This window comes from Gobio gobio (genome assembly GCF_949357685.1).
Source record: "Gobio gobio genome assembly, chromosome: 16".
NCBI classification, from domain to species: Eukaryota; Metazoa; Chordata; class Actinopteri; order Cypriniformes; family Gobionidae; genus Gobio; species Gobio gobio.
The window spans coordinates 28,564,708-28,586,726 of NC_137109.1; the positions used below are offsets into that span (position 1 = coordinate 28,564,708).

The window sequence follows — 22,019 nt, forward strand, 5'->3', positions numbered from 1 at the left end:
ATACATATGAAATAGTAATTTTTAGCAATATATTTAATAGACTATTGACTAAATATTGAAAAGTTTTAAATGTGCCTCATTTGGATGACTAGTAGCCTACACTGTACCGGCTCGCGTCTTTCCTGCAGTGACGTCATTTAATGTGAGCGCGAGCTCATCTGAGCTCTCACCTGTACTGTGCACTTGCTGCTGTTAACGGTAGACACGTCTGTGAATCAGAGTTGAATCCCCTTTGCGACGTGCTGGGTAAGTACACTATGTTACCCAGAGAAGTTGAAAGGTCAATGTAAATATTTACTTTTCTACAAACAGACTCTTGTACCTTACATTTCATCCGTGATTTAGTAGCTCGAGGCATGCTGTTACTCGTGTCGCGTGAGTTGTTTTCCATGGCTTTGTTTGTGTTTACTAACTTACGCCTACTGAATGTTCATTCAGTCTATATTGTCTGTATACATTCTGCTTATATAGCTTTACAACTTTGTTTACTCCACGTGTTATTTATAGAACGAGCTGCCAGAGATCCCAAACAGGCCTCTGAAATTTCTCAGTCAGGTGCACAAGACAATTTAAAGGCAGCGATCAGGAAATAGATTGTGGCTCAGAGGGAGGTATGAGGGAGAAACATGAGCTGGGCAGGAATAAGTTAGTAGATTTTAAGGCATCCAATGAGATTGTATTTCTCCTTATTTACCTCCACTAGATTTCACTGAGAAGAATTGTGTCTTCTGATTTGTTTTTGATTGAACACTGTGTTTTAGATGCTTTAGACATGAACCAACCCATGTTTGACATACTCCTATGAATATGATTTACTCCGTGTTGGTTTTATGGGGCTTAAAAATGCACCATTAGTGCATGGTACAATGGGACATATGTGCTGTATTGACCAGATATGGTGTTCAGAAACAGGGCACCAGCTCAAAGGGCACAAGCTTTGAATTCCACAGCAGGTTATAGTGCAGGTGCTCTTCAGGACTTCATACTGTAGGTGCAGAATTATCAGATTATTTAAATTTTGCTTAGAAATATATTGCGTCTCAAGCAGAATGGTGCATCTGGAAAAGAACATTTTTAATAATGTATTTGCTTAGCAACCTTTCTCTAAATGAATGCGGATCAGCAGATGTGTCTTGAACAGTGATGCCAGTAACGCGCTACTTAGTAACGAGTAATCTAACGCGTTACTATTTCCAAACCAGTAATCAGAATAAAGTAATTTATCCAAGTCACTGTGAGTTACTATTTTAGTCATTTTCCTTAGTAAAAATATATATTTTTTTGCTTTCTTCTTTTTGGGGTATTTGAGTATTTATATTAAGTGAAGTCAAGAAAGACTGTCTTTATTACATTTTTTATTAAAACATGTATTTGTTTTTTTTCAGGAAATATTTTTTAGTATCAACTTAAAATGTCAGGAGATACATTGTTGACGTTACTGTTAAAAATGCACTTCCAATAAAGTGAATGTTGGCAAAAACGGTTGTAATTTCTATGTTGAGGTGGCAGGGGTGTTGTCGGCAACTGCTGAATGTAACTAATAAAGTAACTTGTAATCTAACTTAGTTACTTTTAAAATCAGGTAATCTGTAAAGTAACCAAGTTACTTTTTAAAGGAGTAATTATTAAGTAACTGTGGCAACACTGGTCTTGATAAAGATGGCTGCCTGTTTTTTAAGGTGGATGTTTGTGAGGAGGATAAAAAATGTTGATAAGGCATAAGTGCATTTACTAGGATTGTTTTATTATTATTTTGGAAAGTCTCTTATGCTTGCCAAGGCTGCATTTATACAATGCATTAACAGTAGTGTTGTACAATATATAATTACAATAACTGTTATTTTAAGATATTTTCAAATAGAATTTATTCCTGTGATGTGAAAGCTGCATTTTCAGCTCCAGTATTCAGTCTCAAATGAACCTTCAGAAATCATTCTAATATGTTGATTTGGTGCTCAAGAAACATTTTCCTATTATTATCAGAAAAGGCCTGGAGTCCAAAACTTGGTGTCTTTTGTTAACCAAGATTATGGCCATTAAAGACTGATTAGTCAGAAATATGTCAATTCATGTTCCTAGCGACCGGATATAATCCCCTCATGCCTGCTGTTACATAACTTAAGGAAGTCAAGGTATTGTCAAGCATTTGTCAATAAAAAAAGTGTTGCAGCTTATTATTGTAAATGAATACCTCATTGTCATGCATAAGATGTATTACTTTTATATATGCATGACATTTAAATGTACTTTTTTATGTTTGTTTTATAATTACTGTATAAAATGTAGTTTTACAATAAAAAATCTGGGTTGTAATCTATGTTTGGGTCAAATATGGACACACCCAACCATTGGTTTAAATTAACCTAAATTCTAGCTTAATTTAAACCAATGTCTATGTTACATACACTTTTGTAAAAAACATTTTCATTATTTACCTTTCTTTTATGTCACTGCAAACAAAGTGAATTTTGAATTCTTTAAAGGTTTCGCAGCCGACTCAAGATCGAAAAAGCCCTTAAGACTGGAGAAGTAAAAATGTATTAGTTAATTCTTTTTGAGTTGAAACAACCCAGCATTTAAGTTAAAGGTTTTATTTGTCAGAAAATAACTGTGTAGTTGACATCCAGGTTTTCACAGTTTTTCCTCATTTATCCTTTGATGCCCAAATCCCTTTAAAAATTCTATTGGCTGCTTAGCAACAGCGATTACTGCTTTTGACCTGACATGCCCAGGCCACTCCCCCTTATGTAGGGGCTTGTCTGGGATAGGGTAACCAGCCACTGTCCCTTGTAAAGTTAGCCTTGAGGCTTTGCAGTAGGTTCAGTCATGGCCTAGGCTGGAACTTGAACAGGGCTGTACGAGTAGAGGCGTGTTTTAGTGTGCAGGGACAGCCCAAAAGTGTGCTGACAGCAGCCTGGACTGTGCCACATTCCTATGAGACCGACCATTGCTGTGAGCCAGGAGTGGTGCTGAAGGAGGGACTGCTGGGGCTGATGGGTATTTTAGAGCTGGCAGTTTTTATATGCGTGCGTTTAGTGTGGTGTAGTGTTTACCACAGCACTAATAGGATTGATCTTGAGACATGGAGCTGTGAGTGCTGCAGGAGCCTGAATGGGATGTGCTGAACTGACATAATGTTTTGCCTGGTAGGACTCTGCTTTTATGTTTTTAAAAAAAAAAAATGTATTCATAAAAGATTATCAATTACTTTTATATATAAAATAAGACATTTGCTTCATAGCAAGTGCAAAAAACTATTAGAAAGCCATGGTTGTTGTTTACAGTTAATTATGGATAGACATATATTATAGACATTAAATAAATTAAAAGTACATTTTATTACGTTTTTGCAGTCCATCTGCATGTTTTCATTTAGCTTTTTGTTGTTGTTGATTTATTTAACTGTTAAATACGTTTATTTGTGCCATATTATGGCATAAATAAACGTATTTAACAGCATGTTAATTAATGCTATGTGGTTACACCATAAACTAATTTAGTACCCCAGTTATGACATTTTGAAATGGCATTTTTCCCGAACAATTAGGCTGCTATAACCCTCAAGAAAGAATGATTCATTATATTTCACTGTTGCTTTTTATGAGAGTTCAATATATCAGTTTTATGTCCCTTTTAAAGATGAAATGCGAAGCATCCATCAATAATTCTCCCAGCGGCAGTGAAGTATTAACAGAGGGGCTCTTGTTCCTTTAATGCCCAGCCCTTGCATGAGCAGTCAGACTGTAAATGACTAAGCAAACTGTTAGTTCCCAAGGTAACCTTTCACTCATTGAGCCAGCCAAGGAAGGTATTCTTAAACTGCTGTTTTAATCGGAATATTTGGGAGAGAAAAAGTTATAGCGAATGCATTAATCATTATGCTTTTATGTGAGAAAATAATGGGAAATTGATGGCTTTGGTACCCTTGTTCAATTGATTAACTTGAAAATTATGTAAATGTTAAGTGTTGAAGCAGCCAAATAAGGATTTGCTTAAACCTGTGTGAGAGAACTACTGCATGACTATGACAAAACGGATAAGACATTAAACATTGAAGACATTGCTTGCTGAAAGACGTAGTTTTGTAGTTTTCAAAGTTTGCGTTATTAGTATTTTTCAACAGCAGATGAATATCTATTATTGACAGAGTTGACATTCCGGTAAATGCAAACTCAAAGTGGCAGTTACTGGTCATTGTTTTGTGATCACGTTCACCTTGTGAGCAGATTCTGATTCTGTCATTTGTCATACTGCATAGGGGTGATGAACTGCATTGTTTTATAATGTTTCGTGGGGTGCATTTGTTATCCAGAATTATTTTTATTTTTTTTAATAAAAAATTGTCAATTTAGAAAAAGCCATTTTCCTATCCTGATTTTAGCCCTCTGATTTGAACACTCTGTTTGAAGGGGCGTGTCTGCTGTGAGACTTCAGTGTAAACGCCCACTGCTGTGATTGGCTAACATATTAAATAGCTAAGTATTACATGTGGAACTCTCTGGAAAACATTTAGCACGTTTTTACTATTACAGCTCTCAAGGTTAACTAATCGTGAAAAGTGTTGATTTATAGAATTATGTTTAGATTGTGGCATGAAAGGTTGCAGTGATGAGCATTGTTAAGCACATCGATTTCCGCACCCTAACGAATGCAACTAACTGTGCAAACCCAATGTAAGTAAGGGATTTGTTGATTATAACAGAAGTTTTGGCAAGAGTCCAGAACTCAGTCCCTATAGCTTACATGAACCCTAATAATCAGAATTGTAATCGGACTAGTAGCACAATCAGAATAAAAAAATCACATGTAACCCTGTCAATCGGAATGAATTGGCCAGATATTATTCAAATTTCATTTGGATTGTAAGGGGTGGTGTATTCCTTTTGTAATCCTATTGAGAGGACATACTGTATAAACACTTTATTGGTTGAAAACGTAAATTGGAGAGTATTGCGCATGTGCAATGACGTAGAAATAGCGTATTAACGTTTGACGCGCAGAACGAGCTGTTCTTCCTGTTGATTAAAGTGTCATAAATGAGTGTCATGTCATTTTTTAAATTCTCTCCACTCATCATCTGTGAAGTGGAGCAGGACAACTTCCCGCCATCCTTGTTTCGGACTCAGATGCATTGTTTTGTGTGCGGGAATGGCTGTTTTTACTGTTTGATAAAACAGTGCACTGCTCAATGCTTCATGCTGGTTGTCTCCTAATTAGTACCTGAAATAGATAAATATTAAGTGTTCTTTTTAAACAAAGAAAAGGAGGTTGGTTAGTATGCAAAAACAGTGCAGAGTGCAAAAGATTAAATCCGATCAGAGCTTGTGCCATATAAACGCGCACATCAACCCAATCTCTTTATTAAGCGTTCATGTACACTATATTCGGATTCATCGATCGGAATGAATTCATTCAGATTGAAGCAAAAAGTGTCCAAGAGAATGTAGCTACTGGTAAATCTGCGCTGTTTGATTGACAGCTCCAGTGTTTGTAAAGGGAGCATCCTTTGATTGCTTTATATAATTTAATAACCATTTAAATAACAGATTTTCATCCTGCCAAGAGAAACAATGTGATGTTGACCGTTTAGTCACTTATTTGATTTACTAACACATATGTACAGTCAGATGTTCTTTGTCTATTACATATCAGAAATCACTGGTCACAGATCAGGCATTCGAATTAACACATTTACTTGCATGTTGTGGCATTACTGTCGAGTCCATATGGTAGAAGTCTGCTTGGAAACCCTGCGCCAAATTACGACTGATTTATCAAAGAATCCACAGTTAAATGTACCGCATGCAAATAGATAATGATCAACTAAGACATTCACATTTGAATATGAATAACCACATTCTTAGCGTTAGGGTCCTTTTGGAAGGTAATGTTATTTTTAGTCCAATGATCTTGCATTGCTCTTCTCTCCTTGTCATCTCACTAACATGCCAGTGGGCGGGGCCAAAGTTGCAATGATGAGATGTTGATTTTCTTCTGCAGAGGCGGTCTTTCACCTATAGGCACATTCCAGAACGAGTCGTTCTCTGGGCCTGGTTACAATAAAAGCTGTTATTGGACTAATAAGGAAGTTTTAGTTCTGCAACTTCGTATGATGACCTCTTATATGTCAAAAGCTCAAGGAAAAATGTATTTCTCAGTTCATGACCCCTTTAAAGTGGCATGTTCACATTTTGTGATTTGAATGGGTTTTGTTATTTCAAAAGAAGCTTGACAGAGAGCTTGTCTCTGCATCTGCATGAACTGGCCTCTCTCCTCATTGTACTAGACAGAAGTGCATTAGAGCATGCAAGGCCTTTCCCTCAGCAGAGGCAAAGTATGCCATGCCTCTTCCACCCCTGTGGAGTAGTGCAATGATGTTAATGTGGGGAGACAGAACCCAGAAAAATAAGTAGTCTGGCCATCAGAAATATATTAGGTCCTTCTGTATTTTTAGCAGATTGCAAATTATTTACAAGTATATTAAATCCTGAAGAAACTGTATTGGTTTCATGAAATTAAGCAGAACATTTTGGAAGTGTTTGTGTTAGTGTTAGTCACAGCGAGCCTTCTGTGTTTGAAAAAGGCTTGTGAGGGTGAGCCGTCCTGTCACAGAGCTAGATCTGTCCCTATACTAAACGCAGTGAGGTGTTTTCACTAGCACTCCGAACTACTTATCTAAATACATGTGCTCCCACTGACCCCACCTCTCCATCAAAACAAGTAATTTGTCTGAAACTCAACACGTTACATTCAGGCCACTAGACTGCTCTATCTTAGTTGTTAATGTTATTAAGGGTCCTGTGAATAGAGTAAATCTATTTGATCCATCTGATATTTGTTTTATCTGTTAAAAATATTTTTCTTGTCTTTTTATTTTAGAATAGAATTAGGTTATGCTGCTATTCAAATGTTTGGGGTCAGTGAGATTTGTATTCAGCTAAATTTAATGAACAAAAAAGTGACACAATGCTAATACAACAAATTATATTTCAAATAAATGCTTTTGAACGTTCTATCAATCAAATAATTCTGAAAAATTATTAGATTGTTATTAGACATTAGAATAATTTCTGAAGGATCATGTGACAAAATACTGGAGTCATTCATGAATAACGAATAAATTGCATTTGAAATGTATTCATATATAGTAATTAGAAAATGTATATTAAGTTGTAATAATATTTTACTACTGTTTTTACTGATTTTGTCATAAAATAAATGCAAATAAAAACGGTTGAAACAGTCGTGTACATTCAAAGTTTTCAAGATGTTTTATAAAACACTTCAAAACTTGTTTTTCAGGTCCACATTAAGAAGGACTAGAAGTTGATAACGTGAGTCAGCTCTTGCATTTTTAATGGCGTTTCTCTAGAAGACATAAAGAATTAAACAGGGGATCAATTTTCTCATTACTCTAAAAGTAATTGGTAGGTAGATTATGTAACATCTGCATTACATATTGCGATCAACAACGCAACAGATTGTAATTGGCCAGGGTGTGTTTGTTCAGTGAAGTTAAGTATTACATCCACAATAGCTAATACCCTCTTTTCAGCTACAGCACATTTTATAACTTCACACATCAATCTAGATGTATTGTATTGTTTAGAATTTCTGTAGATTTATGTTTACCATTTTTTTTCTTTTTCTTTCAGGAACATCCACACAATTTGCTTCAATAAATAACCCTGTGCTGAAGTTCAGGAGACAATTATCATAAAACAAGAAGTGTTTCAGACAGTTTGGATGTGAAATTGCCATGGAAACCACACGTAGATCCATAAATCTTACTTTCTCCATTGAGGACAAAAATGGAAATAACATCACCTGCCCCAGTGAGCATTCTCCTGATTCACTGAGGAGCTCTAGTAGTTTGAGTTGTGGCAGTTCAGAGAGTCCTCTTGATGTAGAAATGGAGGACTGCCTCACTTGCCCTGCAAAAGTTGAGACTTCTTCAAAGGTAGTGAGATCAAGCGGCATAATTGCTGTGGACTTTTCCAAATCAAAAATTGACAACTGGAATGAGAATATGACTGTCTTAATAGTGGACCCCCAAAAAACTGAATGCAATAAAGGCAGTGACAGGAGCTCAGAAACCTCCCCTGACAGTGGAGAGCGAGAACTATCTGAAGTGGACTCCTGTGAGCCATCACAGCGTGGATCCAGTGAGAACTGCTGCTCTGGTGAGATGGTGATGAGAAGTAACAGCTTTGTCTTGCACGAGAACGACCAGCCTCTTAGCATCTCACTGATCAGAGAGTCCAGAACCTCATTGGATATATCTTCAGACCATGGCGTGGTATCGGGCATGTTACCTGATGTCTGCGAGGGCCTAGCTGGGGTGCCACAAGGAGAGCCCAAGAATCTGGGCTTGGAGTGTACCTACATCCTACCAAACAATCAGACCTTTCTCATAGATGAAAGGTCTTTGAGCATTGAGAAACTTGAATGTGTCACACCTGTTCATAATCATAAATCTAATAAAGATGTGCAAAAGTTGGCCTTCAATACCGGTGAATCCAATCACTCAACTCCAGTGGAGGGGAAAACAGTGCTTCTTACTGCTTCTGAGGATCTAGACATCAGTGGCAATGCTCAAACCTCAACTCCAGTGCAATCTGTGAGTAACAAAACGTTTTGCCTCCCTTCTCTATCTGAGTCACCTCTGAACAAAGAAGGGGATCCAGTGAGTCCAATGTCTCCAATTTTAAGTCAGCAGCGAGACACTGCCTCTCAAAAGCCCAAAGCATCCTTGATATCAGCAAGTAAAAGCAACAAGATAGAAATAAAACGGTTTCCTAAGCCTAACTTCAGTAATATAAAGTCTAAAATTATGTCACATGCGACGAACCCCTTCAAGACACCAAAGACTTCAGCAGGCTCCATCCCTCAAACTAATGAAAGCCGGACTATGGACCAACCTAAGCCATCTCCTACCAAATCCACTTCTTCTGCAGTAACCAGCACTTCTGCCACAGCAGCTCAAAGCGTAAAGAGCTCCAGTGCAGCTAAAAGAACTCGCTCCTCCGCTTGCCAAGAAAGTGGTTCAGCCTCAAAATTTCGACCTCGCCGATGGTCTGAAAGTGCTACCTTTTCCAAAACGAGTAAAAAGAATCCACAGGTCAACGGGGGTTTGAACCTCACCACACCACAAAAAAACACTAAAGGAGGTTCTCAGAATCCGGGTGGAAAGACCAAACCTGCAGACACACACGAGTCCACTAGAGAAGTCGTGCAGGGGGATGAGTCTATGAAGGTTCAAGGGAAAAATCAGAGAGTCAGTTTGTTGGTGAGCATGTGATTTTAATATCAGCCAATTATCGGTTATTGGCCATAATATAAAGTAAAATGATAAAATCAATCCAAAATCAACCTTTTTTAATAGCTACAAGTGGATTTAGATGACACCTCATCGTAATGTATACTATACGATTTACTAAATGTTACTTAATTTTCACAGTGATATTGAATTTATTAGTATTATTAAAGTTTAAATAAATGTTAGTAGGTGTTAGATGATGGCAAAGGTAATCCAAATGTAAAAATGGGGGAAAAGAGAATCAGAGATTTAATAGGGATAATTTAGTAATTTGTCATTTACTTACTTACACTAATGTCATTCAAAACCAATAAGACTTTCATTCATCTTTGAAACACAAATGAAGATATTTTTAATGAAAGCTGATAGATTTCTGTCCCTCCATTGAAAGTCCATTCAACCCAAAATGTTAGGCTTTACTAAGTTCAGTAAAAGATTGTAAAAGAGATGTTTAAATTAAATGGTTTAATCCAAGTCTTCAGAGGAGACACAATCGTTTGATATGAGGACCACATTTAATTCAGGTATTTATTATTTACATATAAAAATGAATCAATTCACATATATAGAGCAGGTAAAATAGGTACACAGAAGCTCTCATTTTTATTTTTTGTGGCGGTGTCAACATTTTTGGTTGTATAGGCTATGAGAGGGACAGAAATCTGACATGATGGTGAGTGAATGACCACATTTTTATTTTCCCTTTACATCATCCCTTTAAATATTCAGTATCAGCCAATTTATCTCAATTGATAGAGAGAAATGAAATGTCTAATATTGGCCAATAATTAAAATGTAAACCTTAGACACAAATCATAAAGGTGCTTTCACAAGATGAAAAAGCTCACAAGGTGAGCTTTCTGTAAGTGCCTTATGGTTATGGCTGCCATCTCAAACGAAGCACAAATTCTCAAACAAAAATCTAAAGAGAAAGTATTTACGCAGTGTGATTGCTGTTTTAATTACTGCTGCAAGAGGGCAGCAAGCTGAGTCTTTGGAAAATGCGTTCCATGTGCACATCACATCATGTTTACAGAGCAGGAGAAGGGAATGAGAGAAAAAAAACTTGGCAGTGACTTCAGAATTCCCATGGGGGATGCATTACAATATCTGCTCACGTCTCTGGTCTGTGCGAGTTTCAATCCCGTTTTTCAGCTCTGTTATGGCCAACGCTGCCGTGAGCGTGGTGAGCACAAGCTTGGGCCGGCATGTGTGGGGGCGAGTAACTGAAAGGGAACTTCTCTTGCAGGCAGTATCTGCCAGGCCAGCAGCAGCCGCATGCGAGTGGAGCAGATGCAGGCTTGGCCCCCAGCCATCCCCAGCCCGGACAGAAGGCGCCTGTGCTGCTCATGTTCCAGCTGCAAACCTTCGGACGCCACTTTCAGCCTCTAAGCTCAAGCCTGTCACAGCAAGAAAAGATGGCAGCAGTACCACTGACATGCCTTCACCCAGAAGCAAACTGAGCACATCTGATGGTAAGGGCACTCTTTAGTCTGCTTTCACTTTTACAGAGTGAATTGGTGCATGCTGTAGTACAGGCTGGATTGTCTTGCTAATGGTCTAATGATAAAAGTGATTCAAAGTCGATTTCTTATTTTATATGCACTGTAGTGCCATTAGAAACACGAGTGATGCCACGTTATAGTAGAATTAAATGCATAATGTACATTCAGTGTTTCTTCATCAGTGAAAATAGTTTCACAGAACACTTTTTTTTTTACATTGCTGTTTTTTCAATTTATGCATACATTTCAGATCATAGACTTTTTTTTCAAAAGTGTATATATATATAAAAAAAATCTTGTCCAGGCTTAATTTATTTGATCAAAAATACAATAAAAACTGTTATATTATGATAATATAATAATATTTTTTTTTAAATATGTAATGTATTCCTCTAATGGCTAAACTAAATATTCAGCATCATTACTCCAGTCTTCAGTGTCACATGCTCCATCAGAAATCATTCTAATATAATGATTAGCTGCTCAATAAACATTTCTTATTATGAATTTTGTGCTGTTGTTTTTTTTTTCATTACATTGATCAAGAGTAAATATCATTACTTTTGATCAATGAAATGCCTCATTGCTGCATAAAAGTATTTATTTCTTTAAAAAAAAAAGTCTGCAGGACATGCTTTTCAAAACCCCATTTAGATTTTTGGTACATTAGTATATATTTTGTATATTATAGATTTGTGTCACATTAGTATATATTTTGTATATTATAGATTTGTGTCTATTGTTTGGAGGAAGAAAACTCATTTATTACAACATTTATTGTGTTTTTGGAGGCTTGTTAAAATGACCTTTCTATTGTTTTTTTTATAATAGTACTCTGTTTGCAGTTCAAGAATCTGTATGCTTATTTCTGACACATGGTCTGAATAATAATGGATTTATTGTTTGTCACTTTCCCATTGCAGTTAAGCTCAAAATCCATTCAACTGAAGGTACAAGTGCAGTTTCAGGATCCCAGTCCAGACCTGCCGTGTTTGCAGCTCCAACATCAGCCTCCAAACTGCCTGTGAAGGCCAAAATACAGCCCAAGAGTTTCAACACTTCTCAGACAAGTGGACATTCAAAGCAAGGTGAGCTTTCTGTTCATCTCTATACTGCTTTTCCATTGTGTTGAACGTAAACCCAGATTGCCAGCCTTGTGGAGGAAGATATAGAAAAATAATTCTGGAAAAAAAGTGGCCGTTTCAGACAAGATCAACCTCATACTATCCAGCTTGACCCACATTCCCTTCTAGGTCACTGCTGCCTTAAATCCAAAGCTTGAAAATGTAATCCCTTCTAAAGGATTCAATCTACTTTATCTAGATTTTTTAAACATCTCAACTTTTGGAATGTGCTTTCAGCTTAAACATAAAGTCATTTAAGTATGAAGTAGATCCAATGACCTGAAATCAGTTTGATAAGGAGAATCAAACATGAAAATATAGGCCGCTTTTTCCGGTCTAGACAGTGATGCTCTTTTACCTTTTGCATAGTCTGCTGCTCTCATTGGTTGAGGGACATGTTGTTTGTATGGATTGTGCCACTCAGTCCCAGATGTCTGCGGGGCAGGGTTTGTTCTGCCTCAGTTCACTTGGAGGGGAATGAGAAAGCAATGCGCATGAAAATAATGAGGATCTACTAATGCAAATGGGTATTTTCTTGTCATTATGTTGAACTCTCTATGGAAGGTCATGTCTGCACATGGAGGCACCTTGACCGAGATCCCAGAGCAAGTTTTTATGAATTCAACCTTGAATCAGCAGCCAAGCTCTTGTAATCAGTGTGATCTGACTTTCTGGACATGTCTTTTTATCGGATCCTATCGCTTTTGTATTATTCCTTTGTTGTCTACCTTTCATGGAAATCCAAAGACACAGTTATGGCAAAGTAAGTAAAGACTTGGATTCAAATTTTTGTTCCTAATGTATTCAAATTTGTGACAATAACAAGGATACCTTGTTATTTTATCAGATAGTAGTGTTACTATATTGCTATGGTGGTAACAAGTCTTTCAGTATTAAAGCTGCTGTTGGCATGGTAAATAAAAAAAAATCATATCAGCCCACAGCAGTGGTGGCCAATCAGAGAAGGTGCAATATCAGTGAGAGATTATCTGTTTGTAGGAGCATGGTTGCCATCAAAAAGAGAGATGATGAGAACCTGCTTATCTTTTATTGCTTTGATCAATATTGATTCCCATACAAGCGTCCCCAGTAAATTCCATTGCAGACATACAAACTAATGAATCTACTAAAAGTCTGTGGAAGAGTTATATTGGTCATCCTTTTTCATTATTATTATTGTTTATTTTTTTATCAGACCATGCAGAACCCTCTGTGGGAACTTTAAGTAAACCTCCATCTAACAGGACCACGTTGTTAAGAAGCAAGCTGCAATGGCCGACTAACCAGAGTGTATCGTCAGGTACAAGTAATATATTCAATAACATCCTGTGCATTAAATTCTGCACCTCATATGACGGGCTAATACACAAACATGCTAGAGCATGTCTGAGGCAATTCCCACAAAATCAAAAGAACTATAATAAAAAACAATTGCTAAAAGAGACTGATTCCTTTTTAGTTTAATTCTGATTTTTTACAGTCAGATTTTGAAATATTATTGAGCTTTTTTTTCTTGTTTCAACTATTTGGGTCTGTTTAGACTAAAGAAAATGTCTGTTATGTCTGTTTAGAGTCTGGTTTACTCTAAACCTAAAGTAATCCATCTTATTTTGCAGGATGCAAAAACACATCCTCATCAAGTTTAGTGAGGCCTTCAAGCAGTCCTCTAAAAACCCCTACCACCGCCCGACCCATGAGACCTGCTGCTACCCCTACAGGTAAGACCCAATTTATAATGAACTTGGAAATTAAGTGTACAATTACAGCAAATCACAAAGTTAGGGGTTTAAAATACCTACATTTTAAGGGATAGTTCACCCAAAAATAATAATAATAATTATTATTATTATTATTTTGTATATCAAAGCGCTTTACAAGCATAGACCGATAAAAAGCACAAGATACATGTAACACAGACTAAAAATTTAAAAACATTAAGAGAATCCGCCTGTCTGATCATCATCGGAAGAGAATTCCAAAGTTTAGGTGCACAAAGTGGAGAAGGCCCGGTCACCCATAGAGCGTAGACGGGTTGAAGGAACAACTAAAAGACCTGAATCAGAGGAGCGGAGATCTCGTCTAGGCGTGTAAACAGTTAAAACAAAGGAAAATGAAAATTGTCATCATTTACTCACCCTCAAGTTGTTCCAAACCTGTATGAATTTCTTTTTTCTGCTGAACACAAAACAAGATATTTAGAAGAATGTTTGTAACAAAGCAGATAGAGCAACCGTTCACTACCATACAATTTTTTTCCCCTACTATGGAAGTCAATGGTTGCTCTATCTGCTTCGTTAAAAACATCATCTTTTGTGTTCAGCAGAACAAAGAAACTTATACGGGTTTGGAAGAACTTGAGTGTGAGTAAATGATGACAGAATTTTAATTTTTGGGTGAAATATCCCTTTAATATTTTAATTAATTATTTTGATTATTTAATAGTTTATTTAACTGACTGCCCTAGAATTAGCTCTAGAGCTCAATTGTCAATTTGTGAGCGGGATGTCAGCTGGTTTGCTCTGTGAATCTCCATCTTAGCAATGCGGGAATATTTTACCACAGCCAAGTTCATAACACTGTCTCTGTCTTGTCTCAGTTAGTCTTTCTCAGCCTGGCACATGTAATGTGTGATTTCTTACCACCCTTAAGTACTGTAATTAAGACTGGCCATTGCATTCCTTTCAGTGATTAAGTCTATGGTGTATGCATGAAAGTGATTTCAGAAATTACCTTTTTTGGCAAGCCAAGCCTCATCTATACATTTATGCGGTGTTTTGCGGGTACTTTTTTTTTTTTTTTACCTATGGAAGTACTGAAGTCCTTTTTTTTTTTTTTGCATATGAAAATTTTTAATTTTTATGAACAAAAAAACGTAATGATGATAAATTAAATATGAATCTTTTATGGATATTGATCTAGGTGTTGGAGGCAGAATTCTGCCATCTGAGAGTGATATGCGTGAGTGATATCTGAGAGTGATATGTCACAGAGAGTGCGTGCGTGCGTGCGTGCTCGATCATGTTCGATCCACATTGCATTTGGGGTCTAGTACCAGACCTTCATTTATGTGTGAACATTTTCAGATTTATGCTGGATTTAATGTTCTTTTTTTCCCCATTAATTTTCAATGTGGGGTCATTTTGCAACATGCCTTCAGAAAAACGGAATCAAGCCCATTTTTTTGTGTGCGTTTTGATAATGTTGAAAAGTCCCAATTTTATGCAACTGAGATGAAGGTAACCATGTTTTTTTGGGGTCATATAGACCCCACACACAATACGAGGGTTAAATTAGAGAAGAATGCAAATATAGAACCATTTTCACTTGTTGTTCTTCGACGTATGGACCTCTGTATTTTCTAGAATTTGTGAAGTTACATATTCAAGTGAAAGCTGATTTTACAGATTTTGTGACTACAGCCTGAGCTGTGCAGACATGCATTGTCTGTTGCCGTCAGCCCCTCATAAACATAATTGCATTTCAAACATAATTGTATGCCTTCTGTGGGTTGCACACTGTTTTTTTTTTTTTTTTCAATTCTTGCTGGCATCAAACGCTTGTGTTAGACTGTTTCTGTGGTTGCTTGGCACTAGACTATTTGTGACCGCAAATAAATCTGTTCCCTTGCCTTGTTAGGGCTCTTATTATGGAGGTTTAAAAGGAATTTACACCTCGGGACAAATAACAAAAAATTATTTTGTTCATTTATTGATTTGTTTTTCAGAACTCTAACCCTTCTTCAAAAAAAAAACCTTTTAGTTTAACTACTTTTCTTGATTTAGGTGATCTGCTCAGGGTACATTTCTTGTCAAACATCTTGCTGTTACTTTCTCTCCCACCATTTTTAACCCTCCCCCATGTGTGAATGAAGGAGAACGCCAGCGAGAGCTAGCCCCCCCACCCACTCCTGCTCTGCTGTTTACTCCTCCCAGCGCCCTCCCTTCCCTCTCTCCTTCCTTCCGTTCACCCAGCATCCTGCACCTCCTTAGCACCCAGCGGAGAGCGAGAGATGCTGAGTGTCAGTGGATGAGAGCTCAAAACAGTGGATTTTAATGCTTTCTGCTATGCCTCATTTGTCTCAGGGGCTCGTACCCCTCTTTAATCCAGGCTGCTAAAGTGTGACGGGAGACGCAGATCTGTTCTTCCTGCTCCCTTCATCACATTCTTTGCCGTTTGTTTGGCAGATTTTTTGCTGTTGTTGTTGCTTTAGCATCATGGGTGCGCATTGAGACTTTTTGTTTTGCCTATAAAGAGTTCTTCTCTTTCCATTTTTTTCGGCAAGATGTTTTTCTCCCCCAAATTCTCTCTGTCTAACATCCATGTGAGGCTGACAGCAAAGGGATTGCTCAGGAACCTCCAGCTGCTGTCAGGATGCAAGAGCACTGTGGTGTTTCAGGCAGGTCTGTTTCCAGAAAACGTTCTGTTGTTGTGGCTTTTCCTTCATTCTGCACAGACGTTTCAGGGTGATCCGCGTAGCTCTCAAGGTGCCGTCTTTGCTCATGTGGTGTTTATTCTATCTTTAGACTATCTGTCTCTGCCAAAGAGTATTTGATATGTGTACATGGCCAGTAGGCATCTTCTTGCTAACCACAGATAGAGCCTCATATTGTTTTTGCCAAAACATGTATATTTGTGCCACAATTTGGGTTATGGTGATCACCTACCAAGTCGGTAGATTCAGTAAGTTCATTTTTACCTTATTCATCCTTTCAAGCGAGTTGGTTCACAGGTCTAGAAACCTGTCTAATTTACCTGTTTTAAATGCTCCAAAGGTTATTTTGGGTTGCAGACTGTAGATTGACTGTAAACTTGTAAACATTTTGACAAGCTAAATTCCCACCGAAGAGATGCAGTACAGATGTTTGTGGCAGAAGCTCTCCTTTTTATAGTGACTGGCCAAATAAGGACTACGGAACGACTATTTATTTCATGTCCGTAACATCACAGAGGACTATATTTAATCTCAAGTATTTGGGTAAGGTTTCACCTGTTGAAATATCGCTCCAAAAATAAATGCATATTATCAGCTTGCAGTTGCACTAATTTAATGATTGATGTTTTTTAACCTTTTACCTTTGATAGGACACGCGTTATATATATATGAGTCTTTCCACATCAAAAATTTTCATATTGCATAGACATGATTATTTTACAGTCAAGTTAACTTTATTTGTATAGCGCTTTTAACAATGCAGATTGTTTCAAAGCAGCTTCACAGTGTTAAACAGGAAAATAATGCAACAGAATTTTATTCAGCCGTATATAGCCATTCTGGAGAAAACGGTGATGTCATCAGTTCATTTTAATTATCATACAGTGACAATGTGGGCTTTACATCAGTAATTTATTTTAATATGGTTAATTTAGTTTAATAATTCGATTTATTTGCAGATTTAGTGTTTACAGCAATTTTATGTTTTTACTTCATAATCATATTATTCATGCGTTTCTATTTGGCAATCTGAGTGTGCGGACTATTTTAGGGCTTAGTTTAGGTATTTTGTTGCCAAGCACTATTTTAAAGGGGAACAATACATTCTCAATTCTTAAACTTTTATTGCAAATATCAGTGGTATTGAAATGATGTGCAAGGATTTCACACACATCTTATAGTTGTGTAAACTGATATATCTAAGTAGATGCCATGCATCTGCATCAAGTCTTTAAAGGAGTCCACTTGATGTATATGGCTTATAGAGAGCACATACCTTCTCAAGTGTTTAAGTAATTCAGTATTTGTTTTGCTGTCTGTCAGTTTTTGTGAGACGTGGAGTTATTTAATTTCTAAAGAAGGCTACCGAGCAACAAATGTTCAAGATGTGTACTACTGTGTGAAGATCTGCCCACAGTAAATCACTTCAGCCTCAGGAGAGTTTGACAATTTTTGCCATTGTTAGTTTTTGGCAAATGCATTACATTTTGGGTCTAAAATCCTTGAGCTGTATCACTGTGTATATGGGAGACAAGAGTATTCCCTGGATAACCCAAAGCACCCTTATAATTGAGACTAACACCACTGTTATTACAATTTGGATAATCAATTTTGGCTTAACCATGTTGCAGGAAAAAAGGCTTGAGATAGTGAACCACAGTGGCCTCTGGTGACCGCTGATGGAATTAAAAAAATAAGTGACTACTTTTGAGAGCTGTCCATTTTCCATAACTCTGACCTTTACAGTGACTTGGTATCTTTAATCTAGTTACATTCTCTTTCAGTGTACATTGACTAGCCTGAAAATGGTGCAACTTTTAAGAAGCTAGTTGAGTGTTTCAAAGTACATATGGTTGCAGGGTGTATTGATTTAATAGAATTGTGTGTGTGTGTGTGTGTGTGTGTGTGTGTGTGTGTGCGTGCGTGTGTGTTGCTGCATAACTTGGAGTATTCAGTAAGATTTAACATTCAGTGCTTGCCCTTTCATATCCCTCCAGTTTGCTCTTAACACGAGTTGACCAGCAGAGGGAGCCACACAAATGTTTACCTAGCAATGACACCTTGTGTTTTGAATTATACTGCATTTCTAAAGTGTTGGCTAACATGTTTTCTAATGTGCCACACCAAGCTGACGACCTACATTTTTAAAAAAGCTTTGCTAATTTTTAGAGAATGGCATGTGTACAAATTAGGACCACTATAATCACATTTGTAAGACAAACACATCTTTATTTGGACTTATGTAGGCTATTGATTCACAATTTATGTTTTTCCGTTTTTTGAACTCTTTTTAATATGTGCCACATAAAATTTTCTGAAAAGCCTGTCTGGATTACATTTCATTAGATGGTACAAACTAGCTTTTAATCAGGACTGTAACGTTTCAAGTTCCTTCAATCCATGTGATAAACTCAACAGCTCTATTTATTTTATGGGTGGGTACAGTGAACTAACAGACCTGAAACGGTTTGCGACTTTGTCTTGGAGGTGTAACAGGATGCTGGATAGGAAGAACATTCATATATACTGTATGCATTCTGAACCTATAGTCAAAGATCTGTTTCAGCAGTAAAACGGCATTCTAGACAATGTCTTCTATTTACATTTGGATCAAGTTCCTGAGGAGGTTGGCATCCAAAACGGTCAATGTTTCCACCCTTATTTCCAAGTTGTTTCTCACATATTGTGACATGGAATTCTGTCTTAAAGGACTATTGTGCATCCCAGCTTGCATTAATTTAGTAGCTGGTTAGTTGCACAATTAAAAATGTGTGTTCATAAGGCTTCTCTTTTATAGTGATAAAAAATGGTTTTATGCAATGTGGATGAACATGCATTTCCAAATCAATGTGTTTAAATGGTGTTCAGTTCAAGTGTTTTGTTTTTGAACATGGGATAAAATGCTTTGCATAAGTAAACTTGAAGCTGTAAATCTGTTGCCACTGGAGTGACGTTAGAGGAGAAAGGCCTCATAAAGTTTGTGGTCCCACCCCTACCTTATTAAAGCTGGTATTTCAGAAATGTCCAAGGCTGCTGACACTGAGCTGTTATGTAGTAACTTGGCTAGGACAAACTAGATTAACAACATAAAGCTTTTATATACATTTTCCCCCTTTGCAAATAACCCCCCCATGCCAACACCTCTTTATGTACCTCCCAAGGGTTTTACGGCTTTATATAAGTGCCATTTATAAGTTGGCGGCTAACTTGAGGTACCCTTCCTCGAGTAGTGAGGCCACTTTGTTAGATGGATTTGTGCCCTGATTATGTCCTGGTGTTATATTTATGAGATGATGTAAATGAAACCACAGTGGCATAGCCCTGCTAAAATAAGAGGCCTCTGGCTGGATCCACAGAAGGGAAGATATTATTTGGTGATGGGGTGAGCTGTTGTCTCATTCAGGGTTGCATTTGGTGGATAGCTGGTCCTTTCTGCTGTGTGGATCATCTCTGGGATTTAAATGAAAGGACATTCTCTGTGACATTTGGTTCTAAGGTCTATGAACCTTGTGGAGCACTTGGTGGAAAATAATGCTGAATGTTGTCACCGCACTAAATGCATGTTCTCTTACAGTTGACAAGACCAAGTCAAGGACAAGTTCCCGCAACCAGCAGCCCTCGACAAATGGCCAACCGGATCTGGTACCTCCCGAGAGTAAGTCCAGAAATGTGGAGTACTACAAGGCCTTGTGTGAGAAGAAGAACCAGACCATCCAACAGCTGGAGAACACGCTCCGATCCAACAACCGCAGGTTCGAGGCTGTTGCTGTGGTCATAAAGCATCTATATGCTGGGGTGAGTATTATGAGATTATATCGCTTATGCTGATTAATCATTCTGCTATACAGCAGACATGAATAATACATGAAGATGGTGTCTTCAGTCAGTTGTGGTGATCAGTTATCAAGTTAAGGTCAGATTTCTTCGGTTAGGGTTGGATATCTAGATATCAAGTTTTGATCTGACAGCCCAACATTGATCGTATTGGTTTGTAGTCCTGTTGCATTTGTTTGCTGTCAGGTAGTGTTGTGCTACTCATTAGAGCTCTTTGTTTGTTTTGGTTATGTTCTTTTAACAGTTTACACATTTGACAGCACCTTTTAATGAACTAGCTTCGAGCCACATGAACAACATTTTTCAAATTCATTCTGTATGTGATGGTTTTTAAATAACAAAGCTTTGCCTGTCTTTGCAGTTAATTATATTGTTATATCACTATTATAATTATTTAATTCATTCATTTTAAAAACGTGTGTGTGTGTGCGTACGTACGTACATGCGTACATACATGCGTACATACATAAGCACACACGTGCTCACGTTTTTAAAATAAATTGATATATAAAAAAAATATATAAAAAAATAAATATATTGTTCAGTTTAACGCAGTTAATGCAGCGTCCGTTTTTATATCCATTTTTGCCCTAGCGTTACTTTTATATGATCACGCTCTTATTCGTGTAAATGCTTTTAAAAAATCCAAGCGCCATAAGACTGGGCAAGACACAGGAGAACACGCTGTATGTCAATGTCTGTGTGGGTGCATCTGTCAGCTCATTGGGACCATAGATCTACATAATAAAGGCTAGATGTCTTACGGCAGAGTCTCTAATGTAATCACCGGCGACCATCTTGTCACAGGCAAGCTTTCTGGCGGGCTCTGTGGTACCTGATGTAAGGTGAGTGATCTGCACGAACACAAATACTCTCATCTCGCTGAAATCTTGACGGATTTACAAATGGTTTGGTTTATTAAAAACGTTAGTAACGTGGCAATAATTCTGGATGCTTGAACAAATTCTGAATAATTATTCATAAGTATGCAGTGTCATAATTACATCTCTGACGTTTATAACAAACCAAACAGTTTGAAAATCGGTAGAACATTGAGCAAGTTATGGTTATTTAAAAAGTACATGCACCATTAAAACACAATGTTACAAGTGAGCGAGCTGACTCTGACAAGATGGCCACCAGGTGCGGACGTCAACCTCCATTGGCCAGCAGCGCAGACGAGACATCTAGCCTTTATTATGTGTATCTATGATTGGGACACCCTGACACACACACACACTCGCTGCACAGACAGACTCGCGTCAGTCTCATGCACACATCGAGTTCTCTTTTGTTCTTGAACAAACAATAACAACAACACAGATAATTTTGCCAAAACGCTAGTTTTGTCGAGTATTCTCATAATAGGAATTGAATTCTTAAATAAACTTGTTAGAAAATGAGATGCGCGTGGCAGCGCGTCAGATCCGCGTCATGTTTGGCAGCGGCCGATCTTAAAGTGACAGCAGCACTGATGATGCCTGTCATTTAATGTTAATCGAAGAACAAAGGGAACAGAGAAAATTGTAGCTTTAATGATGATTAATCTATATTTCATTTATTATTTATGCAGTTAAGAAAGGTGTTTGATAACTATTACATTTCTGTATATGTCTAACAGGGAAGGCCATGGGTAAATATAACCTTTATTATAATCGGTTTATGTAAAGATTGTTTTAAGTTCAATTAAATTAAAAGTTGTTTTTTTTTTTTTTAGTTTTTAAATGTTGAAATTTGAGTAACTGAAATTATTACAATATCAAAATATTAAAAACTCCAAAATATTAACTTAATTATTTAAAAAC

General features: G+C 37.2%; 1 protein-coding gene across 4 annotated transcripts in view; it reads left to right on the forward strand.

Moving 5' to 3' along the window:
• The first annotated feature begins 2,797 nt into the window (after nucleotides 1–2,797).
• The window catches only part of mtus1a (microtubule associated tumor suppressor 1a), a 34,916-nt gene continuing 15,694 nt past the window's right edge, over nucleotides 2,798–22,019 (forward strand). Inside the window, exons 1-8 of one of the 4 annotated variants that reach the window (XM_079839764.1) lie at nucleotides 3,040–3,146; nucleotides 7,303–7,334; nucleotides 7,656–9,289; nucleotides 10,569–10,794; nucleotides 11,748–11,912; nucleotides 13,144–13,254; nucleotides 13,565–13,666; nucleotides 19,955–20,175. In XM_079839764.1, coding sequence (XP_079695890.1) covers nucleotides 7,760–9,289; nucleotides 10,569–10,794; nucleotides 11,748–11,912; nucleotides 13,144–13,254; nucleotides 13,565–13,666; nucleotides 19,955–20,175 — 2,355 coding nt within the window. In that variant the 5' untranslated portion in view covers nucleotides 3,040–3,146; nucleotides 7,303–7,334; nucleotides 7,656–7,759. Of the gene's footprint in view, nucleotides 3,147–7,302; nucleotides 7,335–7,655; nucleotides 9,290–10,568; nucleotides 10,795–11,747; nucleotides 11,913–13,143; nucleotides 13,255–13,564; nucleotides 13,667–15,899; nucleotides 16,349–16,524; nucleotides 16,629–19,954; nucleotides 20,176–22,019 lie in introns of those variants that run through there. The other 3 variants (XM_079839763.1, XM_079839765.1, XM_079839766.1) reach the window with 3 other exon arrangements.